The sequence below is a fragment of the Eptatretus burgeri genome, chromosome 6, assembly GCF_056783735.1.
Source record: "Eptatretus burgeri isolate ZD-2024b chromosome 6, Ebu_testis_v1, whole genome shotgun sequence".
NCBI classification, from domain to species: domain Eukaryota; kingdom Metazoa; phylum Chordata; class Myxini; order Myxiniformes; family Myxinidae; genus Eptatretus; species Eptatretus burgeri.
Window position 1 is genome coordinate 49,399,166 of NC_140966.1, and position 16,445 is coordinate 49,415,610.

Sequence of the window (16,445 nt, forward strand, 5' to 3'; positions counted from 1 at the left end):
ACGAAAATTTGACGACTCGGGACGAGTCTGTAAAAAGGGGAGGGGGTAGTGTTGTGGTTGACGAAATTCGCAAACCACCATTCAGGTCCCTTAGGTGAGATATCTCTGTAAGTATATGTGTAGTTCGGCCCAAACCCGTTGTTTAGAGGGAATAAATGTCATTCATGTGGGCTGCGACCCTTTTAGATAGCCGTTTTTCTTTTAGTATCTTTATTTTGGACCAGCCGCCATTACTACCACGTCTCAACAGCCATCACACAACAACCACCAACCGCAACGCCGCTTCACAACAACAGCCACGACCCTTGCCGTCACATCTCGCTCTCGCAACCATCGCATCACCGCCATTCCCGCGCCGCTTGTGGGCGCCGATCCTGGACTTGTGCAGGGCGCGCACCGAGCAGCGGGTGCAAAAACACCAGCCTTTCCGAAGAAATCGGATCAAAAACGATTCACGCCCACTTCTGTTCTGTCCTATCGGCGAGCGTGGGGCGATTTGGCCCCGCCTCCAGGTGCGTCGGAGTATAATCGCTATATGCAGATTCGTGGATCAAAAAGCATTCACGCCCACTTTTCCTCTGTCCAATGGGGAGCCAGCCAGAGGTAAAGAGTCGAAGGTGAAAGAGCGAAGCCACGGGGGGCTATAAAGGGCCGCATTCGCTCGCCAAAAAGGCAGTTGAGTTGGGAAGAGTCGGAGTCAAGTTGAGTCAGTCAAGGAGAGTTGAGAAGAGAAGAGTCAGAGAAAGCAGTTGGACGGAGCTGAGAAGAGTGGAGAGTGGAGAGTGGAGAGTTGGAGAGGTGGCGGCGGCGAAGGCAGTCGAGAGGGTGCTCGTGACAGAGTCGGGGAGCTGCGGAGAGGGGAGGCCGGTAACGCGACTGAGGTCGCGGTGGAGACGCTCGTCGCGGGACCCAAGCCAGCGAGATATCCTCATCCCCCCGAGCATCAACAACCCCCTCCTGTTTCCCCCCGCGCTGAGATAGTGTGAGAAGGGGGCCCCGTTCCCACCTCATTCCAGACACTGTCCACGAGGCCCGCGGAGTCGGGGCGCCACCGCCATCTTGCGGCTCATCACCAGACGGGTAGGCTCGACGCGGTCTCGGCCCCAGGCCCGTCTGCCCCCTCATAGTGGAGGGTGGTCCCTTTTTCTTTTGCTTTGAGTATATATGTTGTCGGCGCCGTCTGTGAAGTAAAACTGTATAAGTGTTGCCGTGTGCTCGGTAGTCGGTGGTAGATCTGCATTGTGTTTCACTTTTACATTTGCTTTTTGTGCATTATTGTGGTGTTTCTTCTTTTACATTTGCTTTTGGTGTATAATTGTATATGTGTGCTATCCGTGTGCCATCCGAAATAAATGTGCTTTATGTTGAACTGTTTTTCCCGTTTCGCTTCGTCTTTTCCTTTATTGAATCTCCATCTTACTTCACGTAAAGGGTTGGTCGTGGGCTAAAACGCCCGATAATTAATCGAACCGTCGGGGTTGACGATAACACCGCTCGGTTATCCCGATAGTACGGAACGGGTCGCTTAAAGTGGCCCGTGTCCGAAGTCGACCTGCGGCGAGGTGCGATCGCCCGGTCTACCCTCCGTGTGGGTACTTAGGTAGGTCGAATTTGGCGAGCAACCCTATCCCACGCGGGGGGCCGATTGGCACGATCGTGGTGAGGCCGAAAGGCCCACCCATGACTAGTTCCCGGCGTTAGTCCGAGAGGGTCACGACGGGATTGTCCGTCCGGTGGGCGACGTGCCGCGATTCGAGTTACGTGGCCGTTCGCACGCCGGCGGGCGCGAATCCGCAACAATATATATATATATATATATATATATATATATATATATATATATATATATATATATATATATATATATATATATATTGTTGTGGTTGACCAAATTCGCAAACCACCATTCAGGTCCCTTAGGTGAGATATCTCGGTAAGTGTATGTGTAGTTAGGCCCAAACCCGTTGTCTAGAGGGAATAAATGTCATTCATGCGTGCTGTGACTCTTCAGGATAGCCGTTTTTCTTTTACTATCTTTATTTTGGACCAACCGCCATTATTACCACCACCAACCACGTCTCAACAGTCATCACATCAACCACCCACCACAACGCCGCTTCACCACAACAGCCACGACCTTTACCGTCACACCTCGCAACCGTCGCATCGCCACCGTTCTTGCGCCGCTTGTGGGTACCGGTATTGGACTCGTGCAGGGCGTGCACCGAACAGCGTGTACAAAACATCACGGACTTTCCGCAGAAAAACGGATCAAAAACGACTCACGCCCACTTTTGTTCCGTCCAATCGGTGAGCGAGGGGCGATTTGGCCCCGCCTCCAGGGCGTTGGAGGGCGGTCGCTATATGCAAATTCATGGATCAAAAAGCATTCACGCCCACTTTTTCTCGGGCCAATGGGGAGCGAGGTGAAAGGTCGAAGGCAGGGGGTCAAAGGCGAAGCCACGGGGCTTATATAAGCGGCTGCGTTCGTCAGAAAAGTGTCGTCGTGTGCGTTGGAGTTGAGTGCAGTTGGGAAGTTGGTAGGAGGAAGAGTCCGGTCGTCGTGGTGTGCGTTGGAGAAAATGCAGTTGGGAGTTCGCGGAGTCGGAGCGAAGAGGACGGAGCTGTGGAGAGGCGGCGGCGGCGAAGACGGACGAGGGGGTGCTCGCGTCGGTGCCGGGAGCTGAAGGCGGGAGGCCGACGGCGCGACCTGGTCGAGGTGGAGACGCTCGTCGCGGGACCCGAGACAGAGTAAAAATCCTCCTTACCCCGAGCATCAGCAACCCCCTCCTGTTTCCCCCCCCCCCGCGCTGAGATAGTGCGACAACAGGGGGCCCCTTTTCCCACCCCCTACCAGACACTGTCCGCGAGGCCCGCGGAGTTGGGGCAACATCGCCACTTCGCGCCTCATCATCAGACGGGTAGGCCCGACCCGGTCTCGGCCCCAGGCCCGCCTCATCCTTGAGGGTGTTCTTTTTCTTGGTTTTGGGTATGTGTTGTCGGCGCCGTCTGTGAAGTAGAATTGTATAAGTGTTGCCGTGTGCTCGGTAGTCGGATAGCTCTGCATTGTGTCTCCGCTTTTACATTTGCTTTTTGTGTAAAATTGCATTGTGTTTCTTTTCCTTTTCTATGTGCTTTTGGTGGAATTGTATATGTGTGCTTTCCGTTCATCGCGAATAAATGTGCTTTATGTTGAACCGTTTTCCCGCTTCGCTTCGTCATTTCTTTCATTGAATCCCCATCTTGCTTCACGTAAAGGGTTGGTCCTGGGCTAAGACGCCCGATAATTAATCGAACCATCGAGGCCGACGAATAACACCGCTCGGTTATCCCGATAGTACGGAACGGGTCGCTTAAGTGGCCTGTGTCCGAAGTCGACCTGCGGCGAGGTGCGATCGCCCGGTCTACCCTCCGTGTGGGTACTTAGGTAGGTCGAATTTGGCGAGCAACCCTATCCCACGCGGGGGCCGATTGGCTCGATCGCGGTGAGACCGAAAGGTCCACCCGTGACTGGTTCCCAGCGTTAGTCCGAGAGGGTCACGACTGGATTGTCCGTCCGGTGGGCGACGTGCCGCGATTCGAGTTACGTGGCCGTTCGCACGCCGGCGGGCGCGAATCCGCAACAATATATATATATATATATATATATATATATATATATATATATATATATATATATATATATATATATATATATATATATATATATATATATATATATATATATAACAGGAGTGAAATTGAATGTAGATGTTTCGTGCACTAAGAATAATGTTATTACCGACGCATAATCAGATTGTTTTCATGACATAAACAATGAGATTTTCATTGTGACATTGGGTATGATGAGCAAAATAGCTTTGTCTTACATATGTCTGTCACTTTACCCTTCATCCTCTTGATATGCGAACGAGTGTTTTAAATTTGCTCATTTTACATTTTTGTGCCTTTTGACTTCCATCTTTGTGTTTTCAATAAAAAAAAATATTCCTCTTTAGCATTAACTGTTCGAACCAATCCTCAGTCAAATCTCTCTTGTTTAATACAGCCAATTTTTAAAACAACTACATCACTCGTGTTATCTTGATTTTGCTTGAAAGCATTTTTAAGAGGGAACAACCTTCAATAACAAACATCAATTATCATCATATTTGTGACTGAAATTTTTTCTCGACATAGAAAAGGGACAAAAACCTGTGGATAGCACCATGATAAGAGAGAAAAAGAACATATTTATTTGCAAAAGACATTGTTGATGCTGTACCTGGTGAAAAGTGAAACACACTTTTCATCATTAGGGATAAGACAAGAAATGACTTCTGGTTTTGTTTCCTGATTATATTTGACCATGACATCAGCCCAAAAAGGCCTCTTTGGATTAAAAAATTATCATTATTCAATCTTTATTGGTCACGTGATTGTATATAAAGCAATCAAGTCAAGTTCCTCTTATCTCCCAGCCCTGAGCTCCATTGGTGAAATTATCAACCGACAACTGTCACTATGGAAACAAATGAGATAATTATAGGCTGCAAAAGATGATGTGCATTCTATTTATTTAAAGGCGTTGCCAATCTTTAAAACAAATGTGATCGAGTTTTCCATTCTAAATGAATTACACCCAATGTAAGATGGCGTATAAAATATGGTGGAATGGATGTGCAATAACGAGGGTGGTTTGTAACATCTGTGCATTCACTGGGGAAGCAAACACATGCCTTGGAAACTCAGTGGTTAACAGATCGTGTACAATTGAAATGCTTAATTTTCTGTCCTTCTATTGTTGTTTCCCAAATGAATGATGAAAGAGCAATAATGAGTGCTTTGTACTCTGAGTTTTGTAAATACAGAACTTACTGTCAGTGCTAAACTATATTGAGAAATCTCTGAAGTTACATCATCTGCAATCAAAACTTATCTAGAGCCTGTGCCATCAATCATGGTGTTTACTTTCAGCAGATCATTGAAGATGAACCACGTTTGCGTATTTGCAAAATTATTTATTAGGTTTATGCAAACCCTGCTACCTTCATTTCCCTCAACTACAATGCGAGAAATAGATGACTGTGATGGCACCAAATACAGTACTCTGAGTTAGGAACAAGTACCAAGTGCTGTGGGGGGTCCACAAGCGATGCCTCAACTGTTCTCAAGGCAATAAACACGACTAACCCATATCCCCTTTTCAAAAACTCCACCCCTTCAGGAACCGTGTGCCCTCCACCATTCCACTCTCCATGGGGGTCTACACATCCTTGACAAGTTGATCACATTAAAGCAGTTAAATAGACTACCCTTTCCCTAATTCCACATCCCACCCTTAAATCTCAAAAATCTATGAAAGCTAATATTAACTTCTTTTATTTTTCATCACTTAACCCTCCATGGAGCCTACACTATCCCGAAGGAATTTGGTGACAATTGCTCAAGCCAGTACAGTGATCCTCCCACCCCCTATTCCAAACCTCCTGAAATTGAAAATTATATAAAAGGTAAAAGCTTGATTTTTTGTTTTTTCATCATAAATCCCCCATAGCGCTCCCATTATGCAAACCATGTTTGGGAGCACTGTGGCTCATATGCCTGACATGAATAGCCAGAGTCTGATATAAAGAACCCCCCTTTCCCCTCTCTAACTCTACCCCCCTAAAATTACTAGCCCCCTATTTTCTTCCCATTGTCCTGGCCCATTATGTGTAAATGTTGTTGCGATAATGGAAGCTGTTACAAAGATCTCCGCCTTCCTCCTCCCCTCAACCTCCTCCCCAAACAAATCAACCTCTCCCAATGACACTCCCATGCTTTGCCTGATGGGAGACTGGTTAGCAAATGAGCTGCATCACCTAAACATGTAACAAAAATTCATTGTTAAATATCCTTGACTATCACCAAGACAGTCAGTAATTTTATAATGTGAATACTGGATCACAAACTGAATAAAAAAGTGTGTGCTTGCTTATTATCCAATCACACTGCCTGGCATATGGAGCTTCTTGTGAACCTTTGCCACTTTTGTTGGTCTTGGGCGCAAATTCTGATTTTACTCCAGGTGACCTTCATTCCGTTCATTTCCTTTTCAATGGTGTGTCGCCAGGTCTCTCTTGCCATCCAACTCGTCTCCTCCCATCAGGTGCCTAGCATATTCCTCTTTTTGGTATATCTTGATCCTCAATACGTAACACTTGACCAATTCATCTCCATCTCCTAATTTTTATACCTTCTATGTTGTTTTTTCTCCCTGTTAACCTTTCAACATATTTTTTTACGAGCCATGTCAGACCAGAAGATTCAATATTTTCTTACGGCTGTTGTAGATGAAAGACTCCAGTTTCCTTGCTATTATTTGGTGATTTTCTGAGATTCACATCCAAATCGGAGGACCGACTTCACATTGCTGTCAAAGATCCTCAACTCAGTTTAGTTTTGGTGTTACACTTCTTTGACTTCCAAATTTCCTTCAGTCTCATGAATGCACCCCTTGCCTTGTGTTCCCATTGTAGTACATCTGCATCTCCCCCTCTGGTAACCATGGACCCCTGATAAGTAAACTTGTCAACCTCTGATTGATGAATTGTTACACAGGATGTCATTGTTGGTGTGCAGCATGTATGTTCATGCTCTCTGTTTTGGCTATGTTAATTTTCAGCTCCACCCTGCACCACATACTCCCGTAGCCTACTTACCCTCTCCTGCATGCTATGTAACGATTGTGGCATCAAGCAGATGTCAGCTGCAAAGCACAGTTCCTCTCTCTCTATTCAAATTAGTTCCTCCAAGGCATTCCGTACCTTCTCAACTCAGTTGTTTTTCTGCGATAAGTTGTTTTCGTTCAATACCATTTAAAACGGTAATGGAAACAACATACAGTACAACCTTGTCTCACTCTTTGTTGTAACTTCAAATTCGGATGACAACTTACTGTTCCAAATTACACTGCATTTGTATCCATTGTTGGTACTCTTTATCATCCGTACAAATTTACCCGGTACTCCAGATAGTCTTGGTATCTTCCATATTGCCTCTCTATCCACACTTTTTCAAACACCTTTTCAAAGTCAATGAACGATAGGTAAAGGTTTCCATTCTTTGAATGGTTCTCTTATTGGTTTTCGAGTGAAGATTTTATCCCTGCATCCCCTGTTTCTCCTGAACTCAACTTGTTTCTTTCTTATGGTACCGTCAACAACCTTTTACATTCTGTTCAGCATTATCTTGCAAAGCACTTTCCTCTATCACTTAAAACATGCACACATTTCCATTTAAAAGTCACAGCATTTGAGTTTTGTTAAACTTCTGGATTATTCAAAATGAAGAGGTAAAATTCCAGTGTTGTAATTGTAATTCTACTGTTGATATTTTAAATGTTGTAAAATAGTCATTTTGTAATGAATCTGCATTATATATAACAAGTGTGTTTTTACCATATTGGATGATGCAAGGCGTACTGTCATCATGGTGGATCACTGTTCCACACTCATCAAGAATATTTACTGAAAAGCATTGCACTTGGTAAACACGCTGAGTATGCCAAACATCTCTTCCCTTCTCCTTTCAACCTAATCCATTCGAATGCAGGACAAAGACCTCCTGCAACTCATGTTGAGGGGTGTTTGGCAGACTCAGCATGTTTGCCAAGCACAGTTTGGAGAGAGTGAACAACCATGAGAATATAAATAACTTTAACCACCTGACTAAGCAGCCAGCTTGACAAAAAATAGAATCTAGTAATATAAAACAGTGTATGTGTGAATCTGTGTGTTTATGTATTTGTATGTCCTCCTTCATGAGGATGATTTGAGTAGGGATCCAAAGGCCAACCTTTTAACACGACTGTGTGTTTACTGTGGTCGATTTTTGAGGATAAAAAGGCTCAAAAAATTTTTCCATGAGAGAGTAATTACGTCTCTTCTATTGGAATTGTAGACAGTGACCTGCAACCGGGCCTCATGGGCAATGCACAGAAGCGTTTAAAAGTAACAATAAACACAAGTCAAGGGAGGTGAAATTCCATGCACGTGATGTGCGAAACGCGCAGAGTAAAACGAGTGTTAATTTACATCCGTTGGATGTCTAATAAATTAAGAAGATATAAGCACATCTGACGCTAGGCCGAGGCTTCAGACATTGGCACACTCACGAGGCTGTACTGTCGAAACGAAACATCCCATAACATAAATAAAATGGGGTCACTTTTGTACATGTAGTGTTTTAAAATCACGCTTCCTGCTACGAAACATCATATCTTCCAGTTTAATAAAATAACTCCAACCCGTCATTTTGACAGGTTTTTATATTTGTAAATATATAAATATGTGGGTCGGTGAGAAAGTAAAGCCTCTTCTTTTTCGGTTTGTCACCAAAGCATCGTATGCATGCGACACAATATCACAATAAAAGCTTTTTTTCAATCTCCTGTTGAGCGGCACGCTCATTTTAAGTTGAGCCGCACTGATATCGGTCATGATATCACATCACTCCAAACTTTCATAATGACGGCCCCGTTAGATGTTCATACGAAGCAGAAAACAGGAATTGAATTTATCACTGCGGAAGAGGTTCCTTTAGGTGATTATTCATCGGCATATAAAAGTATGTGTACAGCGACTCTACTATTGATGTGAGCATTGGTAGACAATAAGCAAAACGTTTCAAGAACAGGAAAATTGATATCGAGAACAAGCCTCAAAGTGGTCGGCCTGCAACTGTAGCGACACCAGAAAACAAAAGTCAGATTGATGAGCTCATAAAGTGCATTGCAGTTGACGTAGACAATGTGAAAAAATAACGTCATATTTACCCTATACACGAACATATTCCCTGTAATTTTCATTGTGATTATATTTAGTGAGACATAAAATAAGACATTGCTTTCATACTGACCTTCGTGGACATACGTTGAAAAATATGCAGCTCGGGAATCATATTAAATCAGAAAGAAGGCACTTTATCGACATTAAAAGGATAATCCTTTATCGATGCGAACGTTTCGTTCGATAAAATAATTTTGCGAATAAGGATGTCTACAGTGACCTGCTAAAGTATTCACCCCCCTCCAAAGTTTTCACATTTTGATGCCACCTGAGTTTGTTTCATGATGCTTTCAAATCAAACTTAATATATCGAGTCTTCATAAACTATTCCAAAGTGATAAAGCCAAAAAAAAATGCACATAAAATGTGAATAAGTTAGATTAACAGAGAAAATCAGATCATTCTCAGTTACATAAGTATTCAAACCCTTTACCTAATTAACCCTAAATCAATTCAGGAGTAAATTATTTGTTTGAAAGGTAAAAAAAACAAAAAAAAACAGGTGTAAAAGGTTTCACCTGTATGTAATCAGTGGTTTAACTTAAAAATTAAGCTCCCCCACTTATCTAAGGCATTTTAAGGTGCAACTCACTTGGTCAACTAACAAGGCAAATATGAAGACCAATCACACAACCCACACCGAATCACATCCAACCCGGACACAAAACCTGTCATGTTCGTGCCCCAGAAACACAAAAACAACAAGCACACTGAGCTTGCTGAAAAACAACTGAACAACAAGCACAACACACACACACACACACACACACACACACACACACACACACACACACACACACACACACACACACACACACACACACACACACACACACACACACACACACACACACACACACACACACACACACACCACCACCACCAGATAACGTGTAAGTAAAAACAAAAAAAAAGAGCAGAGCAGCCCATTGATGATGTGATTTGACGTTTATGTTGCTTGAGGTTTGTAGAATAATAATAAAACAATCACTCCTCCATTTGACCTCGAGCACCAGCACGTGACCGGAAATGAATGCTCGTATCAAAATAAAAACCGGACACGTGCCGAGGCTCGGGGTTTATTGGCCTGAGGAAGGTTGCTGTGACGCGGGTAAAACGTTGCCTGAGACCGGGTCTGCTCTTGCTTATTGCTTAAATTAGCGGAGTCGATCTAGTTTTTACTTTTGGTTGGAAGCACCGTCTTCTTATTATTAACAAAAAAACAAATGGACACATATATATATATATATATATATATATATATATATATATATATATATATATATATATATATATATATATATATATATATATATATATATACCGTATTCATTGATCTAGATCGGAACAGAGGTGGGGAACGTTTCCTAGTCCGACGGCCATAACAGCTTTTGTTAAACTTGGTGTGGGCCTGATATATGCTTCATGATTTATTCGTAATTTAAAACAGAACATATGCACATAGGTAATGGAACAATTCATTCCGACATTTTGACAAAAGCAGGCACTCTGAGTCAGGTTTCTGCTTCTTAATGCTCGCCATCATATCAACCACGACCACCGATGATTAAAAACAAAATATTCACCTATTTCACTGGGAAAGCGGATACTCAGAGATCTCATACTGTTCATACTTTTTCTTGAAGGCAATGACAACACCAAATAATTCTTATTCGTTATTCGTAATCATTTTTATCTCAAACTGTAAGGTTGTTCACTCACAATATGTCAAAGTTACTAATAAAGGGTGTGAAGTGACTGAGGGGAGGGGGATCTGGGAGAGGGGTCTGGGAGAGTTTGGGGGGGGGAGGGTTTGGGAGGGGAGGAGATCTGGAAGAGGGGTCTGGGAGAGTGGCAGTGTTTGGTGGGGTTTGGGAGGGGAGGGGGATCTGGGAGAGGGGTCTGGGAGAGTGGGAGGGTGGTCAGGTTTGGGAGGGAAGGGGGATCTGGGAGAGTGGGAGGGTTTGGGAGGGGAGGGGGATTTGCGAAAGGGGTCTGGGAGAGTGGGAGGGTGGTAGGGTTTTGGAGGGGAGGTGGATCTGGGAGGGTGGTAGGGTTTAGGAGAGGAGGTGGTTCTGAGAGGGGGGGTCTGGGAGAGGAGTATGGGAGAGTGAGAGGGGAGGTGGATCTGGGAGGGGGGTCTGGGAGAGGAGTTTGGGAGAGTGGGAGGGGAGGTGGATCTGGGAGGGGAATCTGGGAGAGTGGGAGGGTGGTAGGATTTGGGAGAGAAGGAGGGTCTGGGAGGGGGGTTGTCTCCCCCCTCCCATTTGGTTGGGAAATATTGTAATTTTTAATATTAAATTTATATATTCTAAGACACTTATGCAAACTTAAAGCAGAATAATCACGTTTCCCTGACAAATTTACACCCGAAGCCCAACAGAAATCTTCAGAACATGAAAATCTATCATAAACTTCGATGAGACATGTTATTTTGTAAAAGTGGTATTTTCGCTATTATTGGGCATTGAAAGCGGTGTAGGTTGTTCAAGTATACAAAAGCGGTAGAGTTGGTAATGATGATCTGTGTTAAGATACAGAGCTCGTGTGAGGTTGTGAAGCTCGTCGTTCCTATCTTCATGTTCACTTCCTGCTGAAACTGATGCTATCGCTTATAGCAGTGAATATGTTGTGATATACAACTTATGAGGATAAAATAAGTTATATCATTTCTTGGGAAATATATTTTGTGTGACTTAGTATGCCCAGATCATTCTTCTATTCCTCCTTGGACGATTCTGCACTCAGGAACGCGAACTAGGCCACTGGGGGTCACAATACAACCAAGACAGGTGGTCACTCCGATGCAGGATACTCGACTGCAAGTGCAGAAATTTGTAATTTGTTCATGGTAGCAGTGATAGCCTGTTTTCTCTTCGCGAAGGACATCGTGGGGTCTTCAATGTCCACCAACGAATGCGAGCAAACGGGACACCCAGTTTAACGTCCATTCGAGGGATGGAGTACGTTGATGGATTACCCTGCCTGTGAAACACTAGTATGACAGTTTATAGCTGGGTCAGGATTCTAACCGCTCAAAGGCAAGTCCGCATATCGCCACACCGTCTTGCTAGCCCTTCCTACATATAGCTATATGTAGAATACTGAGCAAAATGTCTGAATATATATGTAGAATACTGCTATATGTAGAATACTGAGCGGGCTCTATCTGACAAGCAGGCCAGAGGTTCCTCATGCCTAATATAGATGAATTGGTTGTATTAGGATGAGTCGTATTTGTCATCTGAAGTCCAAGAAGAGCACACACTCAGTTTATTGATCCTTTGGAAAGAACCCATGCTATCTGATGTCGTGTATTGTCCAGGAATAACTCAACTTTGAGTTGCATTTAAATTGGGTTACCCGACTAGAAACCAAGCATGCGCGTGTTGTTCGGGTGAAAGGTTTATTTTTATTCTGAAAAATGAATCGAACATACCTTTGAAATTAGGTCGGATGCGAGTATCATACTTTGATTTGACACCAACTAGCTTGTCGAGGAAATCTGATGGGGAGATAGTCGTGTGCAGTTTCTTGTTTGTTTGAGCCAGAGCCGGACAAGCAAAGAACCATACCTGACTGGAAGTTGGTAGGTACAGAGAACAAAAACCAAAACAGATGGGAAAAGGTTATCCAGCTACGGCGACACATATTTTGCCTCACTCAATGCACTGAGCTCGATGTAATGGGAAAACTGAATATTTGAATAATATTAAAAAAAACATTTGAACAACAAGTAAGAACAAAGTGAAAGATGTGTGATAACCAATACGAATATCATGCACAGACCTCCATGTAGAACGTTATTCGGCAATAGTCAAATGGAATTACACGAGTTTAAGTCAATGTTAAGGACACATTCGGTATGAATATCAGTAAACAGTGAATTTGCCACTGAAAATAAATAAAACACAGGCGTGCACACCCAACCACATCACACACCCTTACCTTGCCAAAGACAAAAGGCTCAGGAGATAAGGCAGAGATGTATACATGATAAGTTCGGAGATAAACAGACAGCTGGGTCGCAGTTATATAGAAATGAAGGGAGTTGGAGAGGGCTGGGTATTTATTGTATAAAATCCAACCCCCACATTTTCCTTTCCCTGTGTGCCACAACTGGGGAGAGTGACTGTGAAAGCAGCAACAGGGGGTGGTGAGAGAGGAGAGAGTGAAAGAGGAGGAGAATTGGGGAATAAATAGACGTGGGCAGGAGACAGTTGAGACGTTGTTTAATCTGTACTAACCGAGTAGGTGCCGTTGTAGCTTTCGAAACAATTTCCAGCCGTTGCTTACTTCACAGTCATGTGTCCATTACTGAGAGTACCTTGGAGACAGGTGAGAGTATTGGTCAGTAATCACTGAATGGAACGATTAGTAGTGAATATCTTCAACATTCATCCCATACAAGGAAATTACAATGGACTACTACGACAACTGCTACTACTACTGTATTTTTTGGCCACGACTGCATTATCTATACGAAAAGACCTCATTCTTTAGTGAGTCTTCAAAAGTGGTTTTGGCATCCACACAAAAAATGAAAAAAAACACAAAATTTAATTTCTTCAAAATGCCAACAAGGTTAGAACAGCACCAAGCAATGCCAGGTACCCTTGCTAGGTATCAATAAAGCTTGTTGTCATGACCACATCTTGTTCTGTTAAGACATCTGAAAGTACGTTTATAATCATGCAACAAGTTTGAAAGGCATTGCCACCGTGTTGGATTATGCACATTTTATAACATTGTAAACTCTGCCTAATCCATATTGGATTTTGCACATTTTATAATATTGTAAACTCTGCCTAATCCATATTGGACTATGCACATTTTATAACATTGTAAACTCTGCCTAATCCAGATTGGACGATGCACATTTTATAACATTGTAAACTCTGCCTAATCCATATTGGATTATGCACATTTTATAACATTGTAAACTCTGCCTAATCCATATTGGATTTTGCACATTTTATAATATTGTAAACTCTGCCTAATCCTTATTGGATTATGCACATTTTATAACATTGTAAACTCTGCCTAATCCATATTGGATTATGCACATTTTATTACATTGTAAACTCTGCCTAATCCAGATTGGACGATGCACATTTTATAACATTGTAAACTCTGCCTAATCCTTATTGGATTATGCACATTTTATAACATTGTAAACTCTGCCTAATCCATATTGGATTATGCACATTTTATAGCATTGTAAACTCTGCCGAATCCATATTGGATTATGCACATTTTATAGCATTGTAAACTCTGCCTAATCCATATTGGATTTTGCACATTTTATAATATTGTTGCGGATTCGCGCCCGCCGGCGTGCGAACGGCCACGTAACTCGAATCGCGGCACGTCGCCCACCGGACGGACAATCCAGTCGTGACCCTCTCGGACTAACGCCGGGAACCAGTCACGGGTGGACCTTTCGGTCTCACCGCGATCGAGCCAATCAGCCCCCGCGTGGGATAGGGTTGCTCGCCGAATTCGACCTACCTAAGTACCCACGCGGAGGGTAGACCGGGCGATCGCACCTCGCCGCAGGTCGACTTTGGACACGGGCCACTTAAGCGACCCGTTCCGTACTATCAGAATAACCGAGCGGTGTTATCGTCGACCTCGACGGTTCGATTAATTATCGGGCGTATTCAGCCCACTACCAACCCTTTACGTGAAGCGAGATGGGGATTCAATGGAGGAAAAGACGAAGCGAAGCGGGAGAACAGTTCAACAATAAAGCACATTTATTCGCGGCACACGGGAAGCACACAAATACAATTCCACCAAATGCACACAAAAAAAAGAAAACACAATTCCATTTACACAAAAAGCAAATATAAAAGCGAAACACAATGCAGAGCTAATACCGACTACCGAGCACACGGCAACACTTATACAATTCTACTTCACAGACGGCGCCGACAACACATACCCAAAACCAAGGAAAGAAAATACCCTCAAGGATGAGGCGGGCCTGAGGCCGAGACCGGGTCGCGCCTACCCGTCTGGTGATGAGACGCGGAGCGGCGATGGCGCCTCACTCCGCGGGCCTCGCGGACAGTGCCTGGCAGGGGGTGGAAAGGGGCCCCCTTGGTCGCACTATCTCAGCGCGGGGGGAAACAGGAGGGGGGTTGCTGATGCTCGGGGTATAGAGGATCTTTATTACCCCTGGTGTGCGTCTCCACCTCGGCCAGGACGCGCTGCCGGCCTCCCTCGGGCGTGCAGCTCCTGGCACCGACGCGAGCACCCCCTCGTCTGCCTTCGCCGCTGCCGCCTCTCCGCCTCTGGACTCTCCACCCTGGACTCTTCTTTGGGCTCTCCTCGTTCGACTCTCTTCAGCTTCTCCAGCTACTGCAGGCTTCGGGCTCCAGACTTCCACACACTCTGACTGACGAACACCGTCCTTTTTATCCCCCCGTAGCTTCGCCTTTGACCCCCTCCCTTCGACCTTTCACCTCGCTCCCCATTGGCCCGAGAAAAAGTGGGCGTGAAGGCTTTTTGATCCACAAATTTGCATATATCGATCGTTCTGGAGGCGGGGCCAAATCGCCCCTCGCTCACCGATTGGACGGCAAAAAGTGGGCGTGTGTCGTTTTTGATCCGTTTTTGAAGCACAAAATCCGTGATTTTGTACACGCTGTTCAACGTGCGCCCTGCACGAGTCCAACACCGGTACCCACAGCGGGGCAAGAACGGTGGCGATGCTACGGTTGCGAGGTGTGACGTGAAGGTCGTGGCGGTTGTGGTGAAGCGGTGGTTGTGGTTGTTGGTTGATGTTGTGGTTGTGGTGGTAATCATGGCGGTTGGTCCAAAATAAAGATAGTGAAAGAAAAACGGCTATCCTGAAGAGTCGCAGCTCGCATAAATGACATGTATTCCCACTAGACAACGGGTTTGGGCCTAACTACACATGCACTTACCGAGATACCTCACCTAAGGGACCTGAATGGTGGTTTGCGAATTTGGTAACCACAACAATATTGTAAACTCTGCCTAATCCATATTGGATTATGCACATTTTATAACATTGTAAACTCTGCCTAATCCATATTGGATTATGCACATTTTATAACATTGTAAACTCTGCCTAATCCATATTGGATTATGCACATTTTATAATATTGTAAACTCTGCCGAATCCATATTGGACTATGCACATTTTATAACATTGTAAACTCTGCCTAATCCATATTGGACTATGCACATTTTATAACATTGTAAACTCTGCCTAATCCATATTGGATTATGCACATTTTATAACTTTGTAAACTCTGCCTAATCCAGATTGGACGATGCACATTTTATAACATTGTAAACTCTGCCTAATCCATATTGGATTATGCACATTTTATAACATTGTAAACTCTGCCTAATCCATATTGGATTTTGCACATTTTATAATATTGTAAACTCTGCCTAATCCTTATTGGATTATGCACATTTTATAACATTGTAAACTCTGCCTAATCCATATTGGATTATGCACATTTTATTACATTGTAAACTCTGCCTAATCCAGATTGGACGATGCACATTTTATAACATTGTAAACTCTGCCTAATCCTTATTGGATTATGCACATTTTATAACATTGTAAACTCTGCCTAATCCATATTGGAT

The 16,445-nt window shown here is 43.8% G+C and overlaps 1 protein-coding gene across 3 annotated transcripts in view; it reads right to left on the reverse strand.

The window, feature by feature from the left end:
* LOC147024736 (glycine receptor subunit alpha-2-like) overlaps window positions 1-12,975 on the reverse strand; it is a 112,523-nt gene extending 99,548 nt beyond the window's left edge. Inside the window, exons 1-2 of one of the 3 annotated variants that reach the window (XM_085884944.1) lie at window positions 12,759-12,974; window positions 12,250-12,389 (exon numbers count right to left, since the gene is read on the reverse strand). In XM_085884944.1, the coding sequence (XP_085741070.1) occupies window positions 12,250-12,389; window positions 12,759-12,805 (187 nt within the window). In that variant the 5' untranslated portion in view covers window positions 12,806-12,974. Of the gene's footprint in view, window positions 1-12,249; window positions 12,390-12,758 lie in introns of all 3 variants that reach the window. The other 2 variants (XM_085884945.1, XM_085884946.1) reach the window with 2 other exon arrangements.
* Between the last annotated feature and the right edge of the window lie 3,470 nt (window positions 12,976-16,445).